The sequence below is a fragment of the Arvicanthis niloticus genome, chromosome 5, assembly GCF_011762505.2.
Source record: "Arvicanthis niloticus isolate mArvNil1 chromosome 5, mArvNil1.pat.X, whole genome shotgun sequence".
Classification (NCBI taxonomy): domain Eukaryota; kingdom Metazoa; phylum Chordata; class Mammalia; order Rodentia; family Muridae; genus Arvicanthis; species Arvicanthis niloticus.
In genome coordinates this window covers 17,282,868-17,306,739 of record NC_047662.1, presented here as the reverse complement: position 1 = coordinate 17,306,739, position 23,872 = coordinate 17,282,868, and the positions used below count along the sequence as shown (strand labels likewise).

Here is a 23,872-nt window from a genome sequence, read left to right as displayed (position 1 = left end):
GTGGGAGGACTGAGCTTGAGAGAGGCCCAGGATACCAAAGGAACCTCCTCTCTAACGTCCTAAAGAAGCAGTAAGGGACGGTACATGGCTCCAGGAGTTGCTTCAATTTGTAACCAAGGGTTCCTGATCCCGGGTCTTTGAATTCCTATCCTCAGTGCTTGGTGCCCATAGCTGTCTGTCTGTCCTTGACTAGCTATGTCAGAGTACTGGGGTCATGGCTTGCATTTTGCCTCTTCAGATTGCCCTTCTCCAATGGCTTCTAAACCTGACTGGGCTCCCAGCCAATAACACAATCACATCTCTCTGAATTTATCTTCTCAGCACTCTCTAGAAATTGATTGATTGATTTTCATGTGGTGGTGGTTTGAATATGCTTGGCCCAGGGGAAGTGGCACTATTAGGAGGTGTGGCCTTGTTGGAGGAAATGTGTCACTGTGTAGGCAGGCCAGCCTTGAGGGTTCCTAGTGCTCAATCTATGCCCAGTGTGGGAGACAGTCCCCCTCTACTGCCTGTGGATCAAAGATCAAGATGTAGGACTCTAGGCTCCTCCAGCACCAAGTCTGCCTGCATGAAGCCATGCTTCTCACCATGATGCTGGACTGAACCTCTGAACCTGTAAGCCAGCCCCAACTAAACGTATGCCTTTATAAGAGTTGCCTTGGTCTTCATAAGCAATAAAACCCCATCTAAAATGCATGTGTGTGTGTGTTTTCAGATGCAAACCAGGCTGGCCTCAAACTTGATGTAATACAGCCAAGAATGAACTTGAATTTCTGATCCTTGCTGAAAGGTGTTGACAGAGAATTCAAGGGTTAACCATCCCAACAACAATGAAGATGGGGCCTGAAATGTTCCCAGCTTTTGTGACTGGTGACAACCTTTCACATCTCTCATGACTCCCCATCTCCCATCACTTGCTGGTGCTGGGGACCCACAGGCTAAACATTTGGTATACCTTGAACTATATTGTAGCTCTTGAGTGATGATACTAGGCCAGGTATTGGTGGTATGTCCGTCACCTGCTCTGTCAGATATATTTATCCACATGAGCCCACAGAGCAGGTACACTTACCTGCTTCCTTTAAATGATGAGGGTTTTAGCATTGGAAAGATGGCTCAGTGGTGAATAGTGCTTGGTGGATGCTCTTGCAGATGACTCCAAATTCACCTCCCAGCATTCATTGGGTGGCTCACACTGTCTGTAACTCTGGTTTCAGGAGATCTGATGGCCTCTTCCAGCCTGGGACAACATCTACACGCATGTGTGTATTCACATTCACACACACACAAACACACACACACACACTAAAAAAATCTAAGTAAACAAATGGTGAGGAAGTTGAGCCCAGATAAGGTTAGCATTAGGTGGGGTATTACTTGTGCCATACTACCTTGATTCAAGTGACTTTTTTCCCCATGTATATGAATACACTGTCACTCTCTTCAGACACACCAGAAGAGGGCATTGGAACCTATTACAGATGGTTGTGAGCCACCATGTGGGTGCTGGGAATTGAACTCAGGACCTCTGGAAGAGCAGCCAGTGTGCCTATGCATTGAGCCATCTCTCCAGCCTCCTCGACACATTTCCTACCTGCATGGCCCTTGCACAATGGTCTTTATCTTTTAGTCTCTCACTTCTCTTTTGTACAAAATGAGGACAACACTGAAATTATTGGATTACTGGGAACTTTCATGTTAAATTAACAATGTCAATTTAGTTTTCAAGGTGGGTGTGGTGGTGCACGCCTTTAATCCCAGCACTTGGGAGGCAGAGGCAGGTGGATTTCTGAGTTCGAGGCTAGCCTGGTCTACAGAGTGAGTTCCAGGACAGCCAGGACTACACAGAGAAACCCTGTCTCAACCCCCCCCCCCCAAAAAAAAAGCTAATTTATTTTGTGTTAAGTAATAAGATAAAAAATACTGTACACTGATGTCAACAGACACGGCATTTCAGAAAGGCATTGACATTTTGCCAGGACAGCCAGGGAAGGCCTCCCTAAGAGGGAGCACAGACCTACAAAATGTGAGGGAATGTTGCAGTAAGGTGATCTAATTGGTAAAGGTACCTGGAAAACAAGCCTGACAACCTGAGTTGAGTTCCAGTGTCCCCAGTAAGACACTTGGATATACTCCCACACATCTGTAATTCCACATTCCTACAGTGAGATGAGACACCCGACTCACTCAGAAGTTTCTGAGTCAGTAATTTCTTGAAGTCCATTATTTCAATAGTCTGATAGGCAAAGAGAGGGGTCGCAAATGTCCCTTTAGAGTGTATTCTAGCACTGGGGAGACAGAAACAGGCAGATCTCTGTTGAGGACAGCCTGGTCTATAGAGCTAGTTCTAGGGCAGTCAGGCAGAGCTACACAGTGAGAAACACATATTCTACATATACATACACATAATACATATATATATATACATATACATACATGTATTGTTTGTATGTAGTGTGTGTATGTGTGTGTGTATTCCTGCCAGTCAGGCTGGTTATAGTCTTAGAAGGATAGGTAGGAGGGTTGTTTGAGTCTGAGGCAGGCCTGGATTACATACTATGTATCAGGACAGCCATCGAAAGCAAGAGACCTATCTAGAAGAAGAAGAGGAAAAAGGAGGAGGAGGGAAGAAGCAGAAGAGGAAGGGGAGGAGAGGGAGAGGAAGAGGTGACAAGGAGGGAAGAAGAGGAAGGGGAGAAGGGGGGAGGAGGATTAAAATAATGCCCTCTGCTGCTATGTACGTCTGTTTCTGACTCCTAAATTCCTAACCTCAAATCTGACTTTGCTCCTAAAATGCAAGTCTTGTGTATTCTGTATTTCGAAATGGGTCTCTGATCCAGAGAGAATGACCACAATCCTAGACACTCCAGCAAAGCAAGGCTTTCCTTCCTCAGAAGGATGTTTAGCTTCAGGTCAGGGGCTACACTGGGTTTTTATTCCTGATACAAAGGGGTCCTTTTCCTTGCTCTGTGTAGGCAGAGCTCCCTCACTTTATTACGTGATCTGTTGACTTAAAAGCACAGCATGGTTGCTAAGCAAAGTGAGAAGATGGCCTTGAACACCTCTTCAACGAATGTTAACTGGGGAAGAGATTTTTTTTTTTTCAAATCTCATCTTTACCAGTTTTAAAAATCTGCTTTATTATATGTATGAGCTTGTGGGTCTGGTTGTGGTTATGTGCAAGTGCCCATTCATGTGTGCAGCCTGACTTGGGTACTGGGAGCTGAACTTGGGCTCTCTCTTCCTCCTCTTCTTCCTCCTTCTCTTTTTTCATGTTAGGTTATGGCTCTGTCCCTTTAAGTCCCGATTTCACAGTCTGAAGTAGAACTGAAGGGCCACAGTTTGTGGAGACTCTGCACATGTGACACAGGGGTCTTGGGTTCCTCTCCCTCTTTCCTCCTCCCCTCCTTCCTCACTTGCTCCTCCCCTCCGACCTCCTCTCCCCTCCTGGCTCATTCTGGAGCCTTGCAGATGCCTCTGGCTGTGCTCTCCCTCAAACTCCAATACAAACCTTCTCAACCATCCCTAGGAGCACTAGGAGCATGCTTGTCCTCATTTTCAGTCCATCGTTAACCCTTCACTGTCTACTGCCCCACTTCCAGCTCTCCCCATGGCTCTCCCTTCTGAATCTGCTCCTTTTGGGGTTTCTAAATCTTTGGTAAACATTTTATCTCCTTCAATATCCATGTTAGAGAAACCAGAGTATTGTAGTGGACAGAGCAGTAATGTGTCCTCATGTGCTCAGTGAAGCAAAGAGGGACAGGGAGGCAACTGGGAGAGGAAAGGCCCAGGACTTGCGACTGAACGTAAATTACTAAGCCTACTAAGGCTATTTCGCACACATTTAAGCCCAGCACTTAGGAGACTTAGGAGGCAGAGGCAGGTCAATTGTTGAGTTAGAGGCCAGCCTGTTCTACAGATCTCTGTTCTACAGAGTTCTAGGACAGACAGAGCTATACAGAGAAACTCTGTCTAGAAAACAACAACAACACTGGGCGGTGGTGGCGCACGCCTTTAATCCCAGCACTTGGGAGGCAGAGGCAGTCGGATTTCTGAGTTCAAGGCCAGCCTAGTCTACAGAGTGAGTTCCAGGACAGCCAGGGCTACACAGAGAAACCCTGTCTCGAAAAATCAAAAAAAAAAAAAAAAAAAAGAAAAAGAAAACAATAACAACATGAAAGTCAGTTATTGAAAGAGTGAGACAGCCAGGCAGTGGTGGTGCAAGCCTTTAATCCCAGCACTTGGGAGGCAGAGGCAGGCGGATTTCTGAGTTCGAGGCCAGCCTGGTCTACAGAGTGAGTTCCAGGACAGCCAAGGGCTATACAGAGAAACCCTGTCTCGGGGGCAAAAAAAAAAAAAAAAAAAAGAAAGAAAGAAAGGAAGAAGGAAAGAAAGAAAGAAAGAGAGACAATAGTGGTCAGCTCGTTCTCATTGTAGAAACTCAGCCCCTCATTCCTCAGGCTTTACACTGCCCTGGCGTGGGTCTTCATTATCTCTGGCCTATATTGTAGAGTGAAAAATTATAAAGGCCATTTTATGAAATATGTGTAGATTTTTTCCGCCTTACAGAACTCGGAACTGAAAATAAGATTTCAGGCCTTCACATTCGAGGTGAAGGACACTTGCTAGATTACATTCCCCAAGCCTCGCCCAAGGCAGGAAGGCATTCCTGACTACAGATAAAGATGCTACCACCTAGGTGGGACCATAGCCCTATAGCCGGAAGAAGTAAAGATAGTAATCTGAAATGGCAGAATAGGACACAATAGCATGGTGAAAACCACATTTTTGAGAAGAATGAGTGTGCAGAGTGATCTCACATGACTCTAGATCATTTGGGCTAGATTCTCTGAAATGTTCCACTGTTCTTGGTTACCCCTCCCTTGGTCTTCCCAGTGCTATGTTCAAAATTTGTAAAACAACCAATCATGTGTAAGCGCGCGAAAATGCCTTCCTCCCCCCCCCCCCCCATGCTATAAAAGACCCTTTATCCCACCACACGTGGCCAAAAACCCTGCTCTTGGAGCTAAAGAGCTGGTCGTTTTTGACCGCCGGCTCCTCCCCTAATAAACCTCTGCTGATTGCATCCAGGTATGGTTTCTTGTGATTTTTGGGTGGTCGCGATTCCGGAGGCTTGAGGAAGGGTCTCCCGAGTATGGGGGTCTTCAATATTACTGCGACAGTCTTTCTGAGACAGTGATTTACAGTATAGCCCAGATAGCCTAGGCACAACCAAACCAGGGCTGCAATTCTACACTGTCTCCCGCCAACCCCCAGGAATGTATTTTTATTTTATGGGTGTTTTCTCTGTGTGTGTATGCCTAGTGCCCATCAAGGCCAGGAGAGGACGCTGGAACCCTTGGATCTGCAGACAGACTCCTGTAAGCCAGGTTTTCTGCAATGCTGTTTTTTGGGGGAGGAGCAGGGGAGACAGAGAACAGAGAGCAAGCGAGAGAGAGAGAGAGAGAGAGAGAGAGAGAGAGAGAGAGAGAGAGAGAGAGTCTGTGCAGCCCTGATTGTCCTAGAACTCACATGACTACGTGTCTTCTTGTCCTGAGTCTATCTCGTATTTGCTTAGACAGTTCTTAGTCCTCTACCTCCCAACAGTCATGTCTGCCTTGGCAACACACTTGAGGTTTCCGTGGCCTTCATCATGGTCTAGATATATTAACTGAAACAATTATTATAAACTAAAATAAATGAAGAAAGTAGAAGTTAAAAATAACGGTCATGTTATGCCTGAGGTAATTACTATGCTCTGCCAGAAATGAATCTTTCAAGGTTACTCTCGCCCTCATCTGACTTTGATGTGAGTTATGGTCTTTGTGATTTTTGCCTCTAAAAAGGCTGTACTCCTGAGCTTAGGTGCCAAGGGACTCTGAGGCAGGAGCCTGCTCTTTGGTTGTGGCCAATAAAGAATTCACATTCTTTTTTCTTTTCTTTCTTTCTTTCTTTTGTTTGTTTTTGCAACAGGGTTTCTCTGTGTAGCCCTGGCTGTCCTGGAACTCACTCTGTAGACCAGGCTATCCTGGAACTCAGAAATCTGCCTGCCTCTGCCTCCCAAGTGCTGGGATTAAAGGCGTGCGTCACCACTGCCCAACAAGGACTCACATTCTTTTGGGGGCATGGGATTTGAGATAAGATTTCTTTGTGGAGCTCTGCTTGAGTCCTGTCTGTACTGGAACTTGCTCTGCAGACCAGGCTGGCCTCAAACTCACAGAAATCTGCCTGCATCTATCTTCCAAAGTTCTGGGTTTAAAGGCATACAGACATAGCATAGTCTTTTTTCTTAAATATTTTTTCACTTATGTATTTTTTTTTCACATGAGTACTCTATCTGCATGTATACCTGCATCACAGAAGAGGGCATGAAATCCCTTTATAGATGGTTGAGGGCCATCATGTATTTGCTGGGAACTGAACTGAGGACCTTTGAAAGAATAGCCCATGCTCTTAACCACTCTCCAGCCCCTCACATTCTTTCAATTGGCTTAGTTAATGTGGATTTTTGTATCATTCTCATGTGTATTATTGCACTCTGTAGACAAGGCTGGTCTTGATCTTACAGAGATCTGTCTGCCTCAGCCTACCAAGTGCTGGGATTAAAGGTGTGCACCACTATTCCCAACTGCAAGTGCTCTTACCCCTCAACTATCTCTCAGGCCCCTCCTCCTCTTTTTAAAAAAACATACTTAAAATTATTTTTATTAATTTTAATCATGTGTATCGTGTGTGGCGTGTCTGTATGTTGGTATATGCATGTGACTGTAGGTGCCTGTGTAAGACCCCCACAAAGGGAGGACCTCCGTCAAGCCTCAGGAATTCACAGCCACCCAATAACTCACAAGACACCATTTTTGACACAAAAGCATGAGGTGTATTTCAGGATCAGTCGACTGATGGTCAATTCATAACCCATGCAGGGGCAGAGGAATTGACAAGACAGCCTGGTCAGGGGCCGGGTGGGTGGGGGGTGGTGGGGTGGGGGAGTGAAGGGGTAACCAAGGAAACAACATAAAAACAATGGAAAGTCAGCTAGTTTCTGGAACCAGCCAGATGACTTACATCTTTCTTTGTGGTCAGAATGTATCTTCCTGCTTTGGGCCTTTCCCACCAGCAGGTGTGTTCTCTTCCCTGAGGTCTGAGGAATGTTAATTAGCCCCTCCCTTCCTCTCTTGAATGTAAATCCAGCAAGTGTCCTCTGACTGAGGGATAAAGTACCCCTCCCAGAATATAGAATGAACCCCGGGGCAGTGAAGGCCTAAAATCTTATATTCAGTTCCACATTCTTAGAACTAGTGAACCTGCATTCTTTTGCTCAGGTCTAGGGGTCATAAAAACTTTCTATATTTTTCATAAGTTTTCTATATCTTTCACCTGCAGAGGCTAGGTGTTGGATTCCTTGAAGCTGGAGTTTCAGGTGGTAGCGGTTGCTGGAAATTGAACAGGGGTCCTCTGGAAGAGCAGAATATTTATTCATTTATTTATTTTTGTTGTTTTCGAGACAGGGTTTCTCTGTGCAGCCCTGGCTTTCCTGGAATTCACTCTGTAGACCAGGCTGGCCTCGAACTCAGGGGTCTGCCTGCCTCTGCCCCTCAAAGGTGCATGCCCCTGCCACCAGCCCAGCTGATGGATTTTTTTAGTGTGTGTGTGTGCGCTTGTTTGTATGTGTGTGGAGAGCTCTTAATGCTGCTTCAAGGACATAATAGGCAAGAATACCTGCATTGGGCTGGAAGGACAGAGTGTAGGCTCAGACAGGAATATTTACTTTAGGCTAGGACAAGGCTGAAGAGGAATACAGCCGAGGAACGTATTGTCCTCCTTGTTATCTTGATCATTCTGATAAACTCCATAAGCACAGGGACCTCAAGACTTTTTAAATCACCTTGTTTGTTCCTCGACTACTTTGTCTTTGAACTAAGAACAGATCCTACTCTTTCCATGTCCCTAGAGTGGTATAAAAGTAGTCTAGGGAAGCCAGGCAGCGGTGGCACATGCCTTTAATCCCAGCACTTGGGAGGCAGAGGCAGGTGGATTTCTGAGTTTGAGGCCTGGTCTACAGAGTGAGTTCAGGACAGCCAGGGCTACACAGAGAAACGCTGTCTCAAAAAAAAAAAAGAAAGAAAAAGAAAAAAGAAAAAGCAGACTGGGGAAAAAATAACCCGGTTCAGCAGCAATGGTTGGAGTCATGTTATAATGATATCTAATTGTCTTTTTCTTTTTAATCCTGCCTCCCTAGCTGGCTCTTCAGTCTTTCATTCACTTTTTTTTTTAAAGATGTATTTATTTTATGTATAGGAGTACACTGTAGCTGTCTTTAGACACACTAAAAGAAGGCATCGGATCCCATTACAGATGGTTATGAACAATGGAATTGAACTTAGGACCTCTGGAAGAGCAATCAGTGCGTTTAACCACTGAGCCATCTCTCCAGCCCTCATCCACTCCTTCTTGAGTCTCCTGTTACTTACCCAAGGATGACTTTGAACTCTTAATCCTCTTGCTTCTGACTTTTGGAATGTGCTGGAATGACAGGATTGTTTGTCCAGTTGGCTTTGCAGCAAGTCTCAGGAGATTTCTGTGTTTAATCTAACTTTGACCCAGACTGAGGAGAATGCAAATCTCCACTCTGTCATCACTAGCTGTTGTACCGGCCCAGTTCCCCAGGCACAGCTTGACCACCACTTCCAGCCATCCCTGAGGACTTTCTTTCCTCTGTGGTGTTATCTGGAATGCTGCCTTTTTCTAACTTAAGAAAGTAGGTTGGGCCGGGCAGTGGTGGCGCACTTGGGAGGCAGAGGCAGGCAGAGTTCTGAGTTAGAGGCTAGCCCCTGGTCTACAGAGTGAGTTCCAGGACAGCCAGGACTACACAGAGAATCCCTGTCTGGAAAAACAAAGCAAAGCAAAACAAAACAAGAAAGTAGGTTGTTCCATTTTGTGTGTGTGTGTTTTTTGTTTTTTTTTTTTTTTTTTTTTTTTTTTTTTTTGGTTTTTCGAGACGGGGTTTCTCTGTGTAGCCCTGGTTGTCCTGGAGTTCACTCTGTAGACCAGGCTGGCCTCGAACTCAGAAATCCACCTGCCTCTGCCTCCCAAGTGCTGGGATTAAAGGTGTGTGCCACCACCGCCGGGCTTTTTTTGTTTGTTTCTTTTTTTTTCCAACAGTCTCATCATGTAGCTCTGGCTGTCTTGAAACTCACTAAACTGGACATTTTGCTAGGATTAAAGGTGGGCCCCACAACAGTGTTCAACTGTTAATCAGTGGTATAGGAATTCGGTGTTTGTTTGATTTTTGTTTTTTTGTTTTTTTTTATCCCAAGACAGGGTTTCTCTGTGTGGTCCTGGCTGTCCTGGAACTCACTCTGTAGACCAGGTTGGCCAACAACTCAGAGATCTACCTGCTTCTTCAGCCTCCTGAGATTAAAGGTGTGTGCCACCACGAACCAGTTAGTGTAGGAATTCTTTGGGATAGGAGGTGTGTGTGTGTGTGTGTGTGTGTCCTGACCCTCCACACTCGGAGATCTTTTTTTTATTTTCAACGTAAAAGTCAACCTCAACCACAGGACCAAATCTTGCTTTCCTTCAGTAAATTAGCTGACTTCTGTTCAAGGTTACTCGGGGGGGGGGGGGGGGGGGGGGGTGGCTGGTGGGTTGGGTGGGGACTGGGGGTGGTAGAGTAGATAAGGAAAGAATTCAGTTTTTAAATCCGGACAGGGCTTTTGCATATTTAAAGTCCTGGGATAATCTCTTTAAGCCATTAGAGCTCTTTTCAGTTACAAAACACTGTGAAACCTTTTAGCCCTTAGGTCCAAGCAGAAGGAGCTGGAAAAAAAAAAAAAAAGATAGTGTCACAGCCGGGAGCTAGGGTGTGTACCCTCCATAAAGAATTAAGGGTCAACGTGTAAACAGGAGACAGCCTACAGCAAAGAACTCGCCCCAGACCTGCGCGTACGCCACTACATAATCTGCAATTTAATGACTGAGCCTATCACTTCTAAGACTACAAATCCCAGGTGCCTCACACTCTGAGAGTGGCAGAACGCAGTGCACATTGGGATATGTAGTTCGGTCGTAGCATCCGCCAAAAAAAAAAAATAAATAAATATAACGCCTCGTGACGTCAGAGAGCACGGGAAAGGAGCCGGAACCCGCCCAAGCTCAAGTTAAATCATCCTCCAGGGATCCGACTGTGGAGTTCTGGCTGACCCGGTTTCTACTATTAACAGGTTCCACCCACAGTCCCGGTGGCCCTATGGTGTGCGTTGAGTACTCTTTGGTGTGACTTTGTCACAGTTACAGGGGAAATATGGAAAGCAAGGGCAGGCTCCCGCTCGTCAGAGTAGACGGCGGAAGCTGAAGCGTAGCTAGCTGCCTTCGCCATGACGGAAAAAAGACGTGGCAAGCCTCCTTTGGGCAGTCGCTTTGCTTTCTTCCGCCAGTCGAATTACAGGGGCTTTCGGCGCAGGGACTCCTGGGAGTACGCATGCGCAGACTGCGGCAGGGCGTACGCCTCCAACGTCCGCAGGCGCGGGGACTGTCGGGTATCAACCGGGGCGCTTTGCGGCTGGTCGTGCGAGCTGGGCGCGGGCGGTCGCGGCGGCTGTGGCGCGCGCAGGTGATTGACTTGTCTGTCTGAGGGGAGCGCTTGGTTCTTTCGGCTGGCAGGTGCCGGTGCCCGTTCGGGCGGAGACGGAGGCGGCGTCGGAGGCCACCCGGATCTTCGAGTGCTATTTCGGTCAACACCATGGCTCCGCGGCTGCAGCTGGAGAAGGCGGCCTGGCGCTGGGCGGAGACCGTACGGCCCGAGGAGGTGTCGCAGGAACACATTGAGACCGCCTATCGCATCTGGCTGGAGCCTTGTATCCGAGGCGTGTGCAGGTGAGGTCCTCAGGTGACCGAGGCGGGATCGGGGGCGGACCAGGGCAATGCATGGTGCTAATGCATCTCTTCTCGGTTTGCACGACCTGAGAGCTACGCAGCCCCCGAAGTGATGCGGCTGCTGGGCTCTCATCCTGAACATGGCTGTAGAGATAGATAGTTGGAGATAGGGCTTAGTAAGAAACCCTGGAGGGTTGGTTGGCCATGGCTATAGCCGTGCGCTTTTCATTTGTAAAAGAGGAACTTGCCGGCTGCGAACTTCATCGAGGTCGTATCTTCTGTCATTGCACGCTGAGAAGGCTTAAGTATCATTTGCAGAGAGTAGGTTTAGAAAAACCTTTGGTTAACCTACGTCATCGGCCCCCCCACTCTCATTGGCTGGCTCTCTTTCATCTATACGTGTTTTCTTTCGGTCACCCTCTAACTCCACACCACTTTACAGAGTAAAGTGTTTTTACCTGTGCAAGTTCTGCTCCTTCTGCTTGGCCCTTGGTTCTTACATTTTGTGTAGAGCGGTTTTCCTTTTTCCCACCTTGTATCCTGCACCGGCATGTGTTCATTCGAATTGATAGACCTAGGCATGGTCAGTAGCTCCGTTTCAGCGGTCGTGTGGGGAGATCTGGAAGACGGGGAAGCCTTGGTTCCTGGCCTCGGAGCTGCCTCATATGAGATATAATGCAAGAAGCTTTCAAAAGCCGGGCAGTGGTGGCGCACGCCTTTAATCCCAGCACTTGGGAGGCAGAGGCAGGTGGATTTCTGAGTTCGAGGCCAGCCTGGTCTACAGAGTGAGTTCCAGGACAGCCAGGGCTACACAGAGAAACTCTGGAAAAACAAAAACAAAACAAGAAGTTTTAAAAAATAATGCAGGTGCATCGTTCTAAAACCTAGGTGCTTGCTCACAGGGACAGTTTGGACTCCTATAAATTCTGGAATGCCATTATGGAACTTAGCTCTACTGAGGTACTCACTTGAAGTGTACAGTTACTGTGTTGGTTGGTGGTTTAGCTTGGGAGTAGAGTGGCAGTGTTACATGCTTGAGTCCCTTGGTTCAGTTACCCGCACTGGGAATTTAAAAAAAAAAAAAAAAAAAAAAGTTCAATCTGGGGCTGGAAAGATGGCTAATTAGTAAAGAGGGTTCAGGCTTCTCTTCAAAGGATCTCAGTACCATTTGTTCTGAGAACCCACACAGGTGCTTCACCACCACCTTTAACTCCAGCTCCAGAGTATGCAGAGCCTTCTTCCAGACACTTGGCGTGCACGCATACACACACACACACACACACACACACACACACACACAATCCATTTTGATACTGTACAATCTCCTTTTTTCTTTTCCTTTTTTTCCAGTTTCTTTTTGTAGGGCTGGGGACTTCAGTCTTTTATATGCTTGAGGATTTCCAGATGGAGTTTCTCTGTGACCAAAATGGCCTCGAACTCAGATCCACCTCTGCCCTGAGTGCTTGGATTAAAAGCATGTGCCTCCACTACCTGGCATGTTTAAGATTTTTAAGAATTTTTTTTCCTAATGTATGACTATTGTGCGTGCGTGCGTGCATGCATGTGTATGCCCAGTGCCCATGGAGGCCAGAAGGGGAAATGGAGTTACCAGGGTTTTCAGCTGGCATGTAAGTACTGAGGACCAACCTTAACTACTGAGCTACCCCCTTTTTTACTTTCTAAGAGTCTCACTGAGTTTTCCAGGTTGGTCTGGTATATGTGTGTGTTGGTGTGTTACCCTGCAGCCCATGCTTGCCTGGGACAGTCCTGTTAGCCATAAGTGCTGTGACAATGAGAGTCATGGGACCATAGACGTGTGTCATTCATTGTTCTGTTGGTGCCGAAGCTCTAACCCAGAGCCATGTGCAAACACTACTGTGCAAACATAGACTGTCATAGTGGATATGAAGCGGTGGGTATATAGTGTCTGTTTATTACCTCCTGCTCTGAATAGATCTGGAATCCTGCAGATGATAGGCCAGTATTCTGTTACTCCCTTAGCCCCCTTTTCTTGTTTGGTTTGCATTTACCTAATAACTGAGTTGAGGATATCACTCTAGCGTGCGCTTCTCTCTCTCCCCCCACTCCATCCCTCCCTCGATCTCCCTCCCTCTGCCTCCCCCTCCCTCTCCTTCCTTCTCTCCTTTCTTGGAGACAGGGTTTCTCTGTATAATAGTAGTTCTGGAACCTGCTTTGTAGACCAGGTTGACCTCAAACTCAGAGAAATGCCTGCCTCTGTCTCCCAAGCACTGTGATTAATTGTATGCATATAGTTCACGAAACTATCCTTCCTTCCTTCCTTCCTTCCATCCATCCATCCATTTGGGCTCTGTGTAGCCCTGGCTGTTCTGGAACTCTGTAGACCAGGCTAGCTTTAATTAACTTTACCTGCCTTTGCCTCTCAAGTTCTAGGATTAAAAACCCCTGGGTTTGACTATGTAGTCACTCTACTCTGCCTTTTGAAGGCTGGGATTATACAGTTGCCTCCACACACAGCACCATCTTTCAGTTGATAGACTGTAGGTTGTTTCTTTATGCTTGTCATAAATTGCTCATGAACACATGTGCACCGGGAAGGGAATTGTTTGGTCATGTGGCAATTGTCTTTAACAGTTTGAGGAATATTTTTTCCAAAACATGTTTCATAAGCAGTATAGGGAGATTGTAATTTCTTTACATTTTTGTATTTGTCTGTTTTATTGTGGTTTTGATTACATTTCCCTGATGACTAACAGTGTGGACTATCCTCTTCCTCCTTTTTTTTTTTTTTTTGGTTTGATTTGAGACAAGATTTCTCTGTATAACAAGCCGACTGTTAGTATTCTGCCTAAACTCCACCTAGAGACACATTGCCCCCAAATCCACCAGTGTTCATTGTTAGAAATCCGACCACAGTTGAGAACAGACCACTCCAGACCACGCGGTTCCAAGAGGGAGGAGGTTTATTCAGGAAATAGGGCAAAGGTGGGGAGAAGAAGGTGGAAGGATAAGAGAGAAGAGTAGAGGCTGGCCTTGACCACGTGGAGAGAGAGGAAGGGGGGAGGGGACAGAGGTGAGAGGGTAAGAGAGTAGGAGATTAAGAGAGTGAGGAGGGTGCTAGCAGCCCCTTTTATAGTGGGCCAGGCCTACCTGGTGGTTGCCAGGTAACTGTGGGGAGGAGCATACCTGGCTATTGCCAGGTAATTGTGGAGGTGGAGTTTAGACAGAATACTAACACTGGCTGTCTTGGACTCTAGACCAGGCTGTCTTCAAACTCAGAGATCTCTCCGCCTCTGGCTCCTTAATGTTGGGATTCAAGGCTGCACCACTATGCCTGGCTTTGTGAAATCTTTTTACATGCTATTGGTCATTCATATATTTTCTTTTTTTTTGTTGTTTTTGAAAGGTCAATATAAACCCTATTTGTTCCCCATTTAAGAACCCCATTTGTCTCCATTTTGAGGATCAGGTCTGATATCAAAAAGACCATAAGGCACCAGCTTCAGGAATAGACCATAAGTCCCAGAAACTAGGTCTTAAGACACCAACTCTAAGAACAGATCATAAAATCCAAAATAAGGTCATAAACCCCTCCCTAAAACAGCCTGGGGAGAACCACAAAAATGGGGAAATACCTTGTCTCAGAATGTGCCGTCTGCACTGGAGAGCCCTATTTCATCATTTAGTTGACAGTTCATGACAGGAATGTAGACCACTGATCACCTGTGACCACCCAGCACCCACCAATACCTGTAAAAACCCCTTTTGCGTAAGAAGGCCTCTGTGCTTTTATCTGGGGTCACCATTTCAAAGAATGGTTAACACCCCCCCCCCATGCTGATTGTTTCTACAGAATAAACTCTGTCTTTTTTTGCATACTATCTGAGTTTGGGGTCTTTCTTCATAGGTTTTGGACCCTTACATTCCTTTTTGTTTGGAACAGTGTTTGTCTGTGTAACCTTGGCTGTCCTGGGACTTGCTCTGTAGACCAGTCTAGCTTCAAACTCAGATCTGCCTGCCTCTGCCTCCAGAGTGCTGAGAGTTAAGGTGTATACCACCATGCCAGGCTCATTTATATATTTTCTTTAGAGAAATTATTTTTAGCCTTTTGTTTTGGAGACAGGGCTTCATATAGCTAATGTTAATCTCCGTGGACAAGAATGACCTTGAATGTCTGTTCCTTCTGCCTTCTACCTCCTGAGTCTATATTGTAACTGCTAGGTGCTGGGGTTTGTAGCCAGGGGTTGCTGCATACCAGGCACCCTCAAACCCACCTCACCCTCTCCTTCCTTTTTTGAGGGTAGGGGTGGGGGAGGGAAGAGCGGGCCTCATTACTTAGACCTGATCTGCCTCTGCCTCCCAAGGACTAAAGCAGCAGGCCTCCACACCCTGCCTCCAGGACTGTTTGCATTTCTGAAACTTTTGAAAAACAACTAGGTTAAGAACAATGGAACTAAATACATGTATGGGTGGGTGGGTGAGTAAAGGTCACTACTTGGAGTTTGTACCTTGTGGGTTTGATCAGTCCTGCTGGCCTCTTTTGTGTGGGTTTTTGGATGGTAGCTTAAACTGTATTCAGGAAGCCCTGTGTTCTGTCCCTGCTGCATAAACAGGACACATATCTGTAATCCCAGCTCTCAGGAGGCAGAGGCAGATTGATTGCTAGAAATGCAAGGTCAGCCAGGTCTTTGTAGGACGGTCAGCAAGGCTATAGAGACCCTGTGACAACAGAAACAGTGATCTATGAGGATACAGCATGTATATCCTGTAAGTTAGAAGGCATTGGATGACGTTTGTTCTGTCGGGTTTCAACCATTCCAGTCAGCAGATATTGTACCACTGAGCCCTAAGTTCTCTTTTCTGTTTACTCTCTCTCTATTTGATAAGTAAGGGTAGGAAAACAACTTAGCTTAGTTTGTTTCTTTTCAGTTTGAAAGCTGATGGCACCAGGAAGGCTTCTTCAGGCCTAGGAGAGTCCCCTGTGTGGCAGTCTTTGACACTTTGCTGGGAAAGAGAGCTGACCTCTTTGTCCAGAGGTCTTTTAAGCACTGTTTTAGTAGTACATTTGCCATGAGGAATTTGTCTAAGTTGCCCCAAGGGGTCGCAAGCTTTAGCTAAAGGCTCTTGCTTTACTGCTGTCTACTGTGTAATGGCATCTTGACTCTTGATGAAAGAGATAAATGGAGGTGTTCAGAAACCTTGAGAGGAGTAGCTTAAGCTCAGAGGGCTAGAAAACCTGCCTTGGGGAGGTGGCTCAGTGGTTAAGACCACTGACTGCCCATGTGAGGACCTGGGTTCACTTGGTTCTAAGCATCCACATGGTGGCTCACAAGCTCCTGTAATTCAGTTCCAGGAGATCTGATGCCATCTTACAGCCTCCAAGGGCTCCTGAACATACATATACATGGTGTGCACAGAGTTTGGAGAAGCAGGCAGAGGGCCTTGGCAGTGCAGATCAGGTTCTTCTTTGCATAAAGCCTTCTGTGGCTACTTGTTATTCCTGGGTAGGTCTACCCTCTCATTGGAGAGCTTGTCCTACCTGATGTGGCCTCTAGCTTTCCCACTTGTGCTGGATGACTTTCCTAGCCTGGTTTCTTTCTCAGCCTAATCTCTCCATTTGCTGTCTTCTACTGCATTGAGTCTGTTCTGCTTGTTCTTGGAGACTCCCAGTGGGGCAGCACTTTACCCTCTGTGAGGCTTCTGCTTCAGTGCTGTATGTCTGCTGTTACCATAGCGCTTGTTTATCTGACTGATGTTTGCGCTTTCCAGTTTGCCATACCAGTTCTGAGCCTTCTGTTTTTTGAGACAGGCTATCCTCAAACACAGCAATCCACTCTGCCTCTTGAGTGCTAGGATTAAAGGCATGTGCCACCACCACCCCGGTTTGAGCCATTCTTTAACGACTGGGACCTTTTGTCTTTATCAAGGGCATCCCTGTTCTGTCCTCCTTAGTTGGGCATCTCTGTGTTTGACAGAATATATGAACCAGCAGAGCCTTGTTGCTGTGCTAAGGTGACAGGATTTAATTATACATAATCACATTGCTTACCTTTACTTGGGTGCCTTGTGACATGTCTGGAAGTCCAGATGCTGCCAGCAGATAATGTCAGTAGTGAAATGAAACCTTTGTGACAGTATCACTCTGTGTTTCAACTACCCAAATGGATCTTCACCAGTGTAGGGGCTCTTAAGTAAGCCAGCGCCCCTTCCATCACTGTGGTCTATTACTCCCACTAAATGAGCTTAGAAACCTCCATGAAGGACACAAGATGTCTTTAAAAAAAAAAAAAAAGAGGAGGAGGAGGAGGAGAACAACAAATAATAATAATAATAATAATAATAACAACAACAATAATAATAATGTTTTCATTTATTCCTCTAACAACAACACAAAAATGCCTATAGCAACCCTGGGCTGTGTAAAGGAGAGAGCCAACATCTGGAAAGCTCTTGGCAGCCCGAGTCCCCTTTTAAGTGCTATAGGCCAGAAAGAAGGCAGTTTTATCTTTCCATTGGGGAGGTAGTCTTTTTGCTGATTGGAGACTTAATAGCAATTACTAAGAAATTGAGGCGAAACACAGAAAGCGGGGGATCTGGAGGCAAGGTGGACATTGAGTTCTGAGGACAGCCTGGGCTACATAAGATTCTGTCTTAAAGGCAACAAAATAAAACTAATTTACAAATATGATGTCCTTCCCTTTAATCTCCAAATGCAGAGGGAGAGAGAGAAGGATCTCTGAATTTGAGGTCATGCTAGGGCTACCTAATGAGACCTTCCTCTCTGAGAGAGGAGGGAGAAGGCCAGAATTACAAAAGCCAAACAATGTGAACTACTCACACCTCTTAGTTAGCTTTGAAAGGTTTACTGAAGGCTACAGACTATTACTGTTTGTCTCCACTCTTTGAAGCTAGTTTTGGAGCCAGTTGGACATGACTTCTTGTGTTGTAGAGGATGGAGAAAGATGGGGAAGCCTGCATCAGCAACAGGAGACTGAAGTGCTAAGCTGTCCACCAGAACTGTTTTCTAAAAGACCCACAGGACTGGCAGCCCAGCCGTATCACATGACATTCATTTGAGACAAGGTCTCACTGTCATCCTAGCTGTCCTGGAACTCAAGAGATTGGCCTGTCTCTGAGTGCTGGATTAAAGGTGTTCACTGCCACCCCAGTCTTCATTCATTCATTTGAGAATTTCATACTCGATTACTGTTCATACAATTTCCACCCCACATATTTTCCTCACAGCTCCTCCCATGTTCCTGCCACTCCCTCTCAACATCCTGACTTTTTTTTTTTTTTAGATTTATTTTATGTATGAGTGCTCTGTCTGTATGTACAGCTGCACACCAGGAGAGGGCATCAGAACTCACTACAGATGGTTGTGAGCCACCATGTGGTTGCTGGGAATGGAACTCAGGACCTCTGGGAGAGCAGCTGGTGCTCTTAACCACCAGCCATCTCTCCAGCCCCACCTCTTTTTCTTTAATCATTGTTTTACATGTGTACTGCCACCCCGCCCGCTCCCTCCCTCCCTCCCTCCCTCCCACTCTTTCTTGCTCTCTCACATGCACGTGCAGATACACATAAATACAGCCTGCTGAGTCTACTTAATGTTGCTTATCTATCTGTACATGTGTTAAGGGGTGAGATTCAATAACTATCAGGGGGCTTGTCCCTGGAAGACAGTACAATTATAGGACCTTGAAAGTTATTTACCTTTTTTATGAATAGCTTCTATGTTCACTGTAGAGAGTGTAAGAGAATAAAGCCACCAGGGTGGCTCAGAAGGTAAACAAACCACTTGCTTCCAAGCCTGGTGACAAGTCCCAGTTTTCCATTTCTAGGATTCCTGTGGTGGAAGGGATGTTGTTCTCTGACCTCCACATGCATGTGTGGCACATGCCCTTGTGTGTGTGTGTGTGTGTGTGTGTGTGTGTGTGTGTGTGTTTGTTTGTTTGTGCGTGGGTGTGTTCCTTCCCTACCAAACAAAACAAAACAAAACAAAACCAGATGGGAATGGTGGTGTGCATGTCACCTGTACTCCCAGCATGTGGGAGGTAGAGAGGCAAGTAAATTACCACAAGTTCCAGCCAGGACCACAGGGCAAGTTCTCAGGCTTGGCAGTGAGTGCCTGTGAACTATCTGTTCTCTCTGGCCCCATGTTCCAGTCTTCAACTGTCAGTGAAGCCTTTGTGGGTGACTTTCACAAGTATGCACATACATCTTAATGTGTTTTAACAGGACAGGGGAACCCAATGTTCTGTTACGTACATTTGTCTCTCTAGTCTCTTTTAATCTTTGTGTGCATGACATTGACTTTTTGTGGGATGATATTTTTGAGATTGGAGTTGTCAGGTATTTGCTGATGGACATAGGTTGTGTGCTTTTGGCCAGAACACTATAGAACACTATAGAAAGTGAAGCTGTAACCAAGGGCTCAGGTGGGCAAGTGCCTGTCAGGCAGATCTGTTCTCTGTGATATAACTTGTTTGGTTGGAGTTTGGTTTGGGTTTCTCTTTTACTTTTCTGATCTTGTTGCATCTACTCCAGGCATTTTTACTCTTGTGAAGAAGTAGCTTTCTTCATCTGTCCCTTTGTTTCACTATAAAAATCTGTGGACTCTTAAAGAGACAGGATTTGAGTGTTTAGCCCTGAAAGCTTAGTGTATAGCCCAAGCTTGCCTCCAGCTTCCTTCTCCCCCTGGCTCCTGAATGTTAGAATTACACTTGTGAGCCACTGTGGCTGCTTCTTAGTTTTTGAGATAGTATTTTCCATGTAACCCTGGCTGACCCTAAGTCACTGCTGTCATCTGGCCTCAGCCTCTGAGGCGCTGATTATGGTTGTGTGCCTCCACACCCGTTTGGGTGGGTGATCTACCTGTTTTGTTGTTAGATTTGGCCAGTGGGTGCTATGCCCCTCCCCCATATGAGATCTGTGTCTCCTGTTATGTGCCTTCACTATATGTTCATCTTAACCATTTCCCTCGGGAGCTTGAAACTTTAGTGGAGAATATTTAGAAATCAGGATTTGTTAATGAGCTTGGTCCTTGTTTCTTTGTCTTTATCTTGGGGAGACTACTAATGATGGTGTTCAAGTGGCTTGGCTTTACTCCATCCCCCAACTCTGGATGTTTTGCCCAGCTGAAATATGTTCTGCTTCTGTTGCTGGGTTCCTGTTTATCTGTGTGGTGAGGAGCTGTTAACACCAACCCCACCTCAGTGACAGTAACACAGGGACTCAGTATTCAGAGAACAGCTTCACACCCACTTAACCATCTTCTGTCTCATGATGTGCAGGTCAGTAGTGCCATTAGAGTCTGGGTTGTCTGTTTAATGTTTCTTCTAACAGGTGAGCAGCTGTTTGTTTGTTTTCTGATTTCTTCATATTAACACATAATAATCCTTAAAGTTTACAGCTGTGAAGCACTGTGACACCACTAACTCACCATGGTTCTCCATTTTCCATACTATGTTTATCATATTTTAAAAGCTTAATCCCAGCCAGGCAGTGGTGGCGCACACCTTTAATCCCAGCACTTGGGAGGCAGAAGCAAGCAGATTATTGAGTTCCAGGACAGCCAGGGCTACACAGATCCTGTCTTGAGGGGTAGGGGTTAGGGGGTGAAAACTAACAGCTCAATGCTCTTCCTGTTCATTCCTGGGAGTATTTTTTAACTGTAATTCTTTTTTTCCCCCCTCCTTGTAGAAGAAACTGCAGAGGAAATCCGAATTGCTTGGTTGGGATTGGCGAGCACATTTGGTTAGGAGAGATAGATGAGAATAGTTTTCATAGCATTGACGATCCCAACTGTGAGAGGAGGAAAAAGGTGAGTGGCTGCAGTGGTAAGACTTGGCTCCATTGGTTGTTGTTCAGTACCTATGATCAGAGACCCGGTACAGTACACATGCACCACAGTAGTGGGGATGGGGTGGGCTGCATGCCATCCCTACAACTACCTCCCTTTTTAAAAAAGAAAAGAAGTGAATTACCACTGATGTCAATGATTTCAGTGACCTGATGGCCATATGCATTTGAATCCTTGCTTTTTAATTTCAGAAAGTCTCGTTAAGCCACACTAGTGACATTATTATTGTATAAAACTGTCTGTGCTAGGGATCAAACCCAGGGTCATGCACATGCTAGTCACCTTCTCCATGCACTAGGCTGCTCCCACATGCTTTAAAGCAGGGAATCACACAGTACGCAAGCCTTTAGCCAGAGGCCTTGGTTTGCATTCTGCTTCTGTGTTCTGTAACAAAGCAAGCTTTGCTTAGAAGTTAGAGTGGTTTCCTTTGCTTTCTGGGGTGTCGTCTGTCTTGTGTAATATGATTGCATTTATATACTGCATGGTTAGGGTTTAAAAATATGCATTAATATTTCTAACAAACCCAGCATGCATCAATGAGCTGTGTTTCACTGGTATTTTCTAGATTAAAAGGGATACTTGTTTTCAGTTCAAGATCTCTAAAATAGGAGGGCCTGCTTTCCTTTCTTGTCTTGTAGCTCTTTTAGAAGTCACATTTGTCCTACTGAATCCTGGTGTTTATAAGTACAATGTGAAGCCTGTGCACACACGCTGCACACTGATCTTTTCTAGAAACATCTGTTCTGACTTTAGGTTTAGGAGGCTGGAGATGACAGTAATGCTAGAGCCAAGCACCATTGCTCTCTGAAGTCTTTTCTACTTTGGGCAGCCACAGTGGTGGTCAAACAGAAAAGGCCTCCCTGAAGCTAAGAGACATTCTGGTGCTCATGCCAAGCTGATGAGGACAGGCATAAAAATCTTCAGTCTGTAAATTTAAAAATAATGCTCTTATAAATCTTTAGTTTTGTGCAGGCTAATGTTGCTACTTGATTCTTCTCTTGTCTCTGTAGAATTCGTTTGTGGGCCTGACTAACCTGGGAGCCACCTGTTACGTCAACACCTTTCTCCAGGTGTGGTTTCTCAACTTGGAGCTGCGGCAGGCCCTCTACTTGTGCCCAAGCACCTGCAGTGACTACACGAAGGGAGACGGGATCCGCGGAGGGAAAGGTCTGTACGGATGGGGAGCAGGGGCTTCCTGCTGAGGGAATCCAGGCAGCTCTCTCATGACCCTGCTACAAAGGAGGAAACAGGAGTGCTGAGTCCGTGCCAAGGGCGGTGCTGTAAACATACTGAGAATCCAAAATACATTAACCAATAAGTGACTGTTTTTTTTGTTTTTTTGTTTTTTTTTTTTAAATAATTTATTCATTTATTTTTACTGCACATGCGTTGGTGTTTTGCCTGCATGTATGTCTGAGTGTGAGGGTGTCGAATCTTGGAGTTACAGACAGTTGTGAGCTGCCATGTGGTTGCTGGGATTTGAACTCAGGACCTCTGGAAGAGCAGTCAGTGCTCTTAACCGCTGAGCCATCTCTCCAGCCCCCAGGTGACTGTTTTTTAAAAATTACTTTTCTCTAGTGAAATTTTCTGGTCATTCTCAGGTACACAAGGAATTTAAGGCCATTGCCTGTCCCCGCACCCCACCCCCCAAAAAACGAAACAAAACAAAACAAAATCCCCAAACTTGTGTTCTTTGGTTGGAGAGATGGCTCAGCTGTTTTGAGCACTTGGTACTTGGTATTCTTGTAACAGACCTGGGTTCAGGTTTCTAGTATCTGTGACTCCACTTTCGGGGAGTCCAGTGCCCTTTACTAGTACCAAGCACACACATGGAACACAAACATAAAACCAAAACACTCATACACATAAAATAAAAATACAGCATTTTTGGCCTGGAGAGCTGGCTCAGCAGTTCAGAGCACTACTGCGCTTCCAGAGGTCCTGAGTTCAGTTCCCAGCACCACAAAGTTCAGAGATGATGAGCATGTAGCATGTGCTTGGCTGGAAATAGGTAATTTGCTTTTGTTTTTTGTTTTTAAATGAAACTTGCTTTTTTTCTTTTAATAGATTATGAGCCTCAGACAATTTGTGAGCATCTTCAGTACTTGTTTGCTTTGTTGCAAAACAGTAACAGACGATACATTGATCCTTCAGGATTTGTTAAAGCCTTGGGCTTGGATACTGGGCAGCAGCAGGTGAGAACAATCTCAGTCCTGGGCTTCTCATCCCACCGCCCCACCCCTCATCTTCACAGGTGCTCATGTGCTCTTTAGAGCCTTTCTAGGGAAGATGAATGGGATGCCTGTCAATGTAAATTTTCACCTGGCCTTGGTAGCAAACACCTTTGATCCCAGTACTTGGGAAGCAGAGGCAGGAAGATCTGAGTTTGAGGCCAGCCTGGTTTACTTAGTGTCAGGACATGCTGACATCTTTCTAAAAGAAATTCTACTTTGGATTTTAGCACCTTTATTTGCTGACCGGTGTGTTCCTTATTATGCTTGCCTTTTTTCTTTTCTTTTTTTTGTTTTTTGTTTTTGTTTGTTTTGATGTATATGTGTACATACCATGTGTTCTTAGTTGGTCATGTAAGCCAGAAAAGGGTGTTGGGTCCTTTGGAACTGGAGAGACTAGGTGGCTGTGAGCTCCTGCTGTGGGTGCTGGGAACTGGGGGTCCTCTAGAAGAGCAGCCAAAGCCTGACTGCAGAGCCATCTCCAGCCTGACTGTACTCTCTACTCCCTCCCTCCCTCCCTTCCTTTCTTTCTTTTATTATTGTTATTATTATTATTATTATTATTATTATTATTATTATTATTTTGGTTTTTTGAAACAGGGTTTCTCTGTGTAGTCCTGGCTGTCCTGGAACTCACTCTGTAGACCAGGCTGGCCTCAAACTCAGAAATCCACCTGCCTCTGCCTCCCAAGTGCTGTGATTAAAGGCGTGCGCCACCACTGCCCGGCTCTCCCTTCCTTTTATAAAATTGTGTTCTGTTAATTTTAAATGTTTGGGCTGTATGGATATGTGTGTTTCATGCCCCTTCTCCAAAGAAGCTAACAGGGTCAGATCTTTTGGAACTGGAGTGAGAGATAAAGCTTCGAGTCACCTTGTAGATGCTGGGAACAGAACCTGGGTCTTGTGCCAGAGCAGCCATTTC

At 45.7% G+C, this 23,872-nt stretch overlaps 1 protein-coding gene across 2 annotated transcripts in view; it reads left to right on the top strand.

Annotated features, from left to right (window-relative positions):
- Window positions 1–10,536: 10,536 nt before the first annotated feature.
- Usp48 (ubiquitin specific peptidase 48) overlaps window positions 10,537–23,872 on the top strand; it is a 65,441-nt gene continuing 52,105 nt past the window's right edge. Inside the window, exons 1-4 of one of the 2 annotated variants that reach the window (XM_034501887.2) lie at window positions 10,537–10,875; window positions 20,560–20,680; window positions 21,730–21,886; window positions 22,787–22,914. In XM_034501887.2, coding sequence (XP_034357778.1) covers window positions 10,742–10,875; window positions 20,560–20,680; window positions 21,730–21,886; window positions 22,787–22,914 — 540 coding nt within the window. In that variant the 5' untranslated portion in view covers window positions 10,537–10,741. The remainder of the gene's footprint in view (window positions 10,876–20,559; window positions 20,681–21,729; window positions 21,887–22,786; window positions 22,915–23,872) is intronic. The other variant, XM_034501886.2, reaches the window with a different exon arrangement.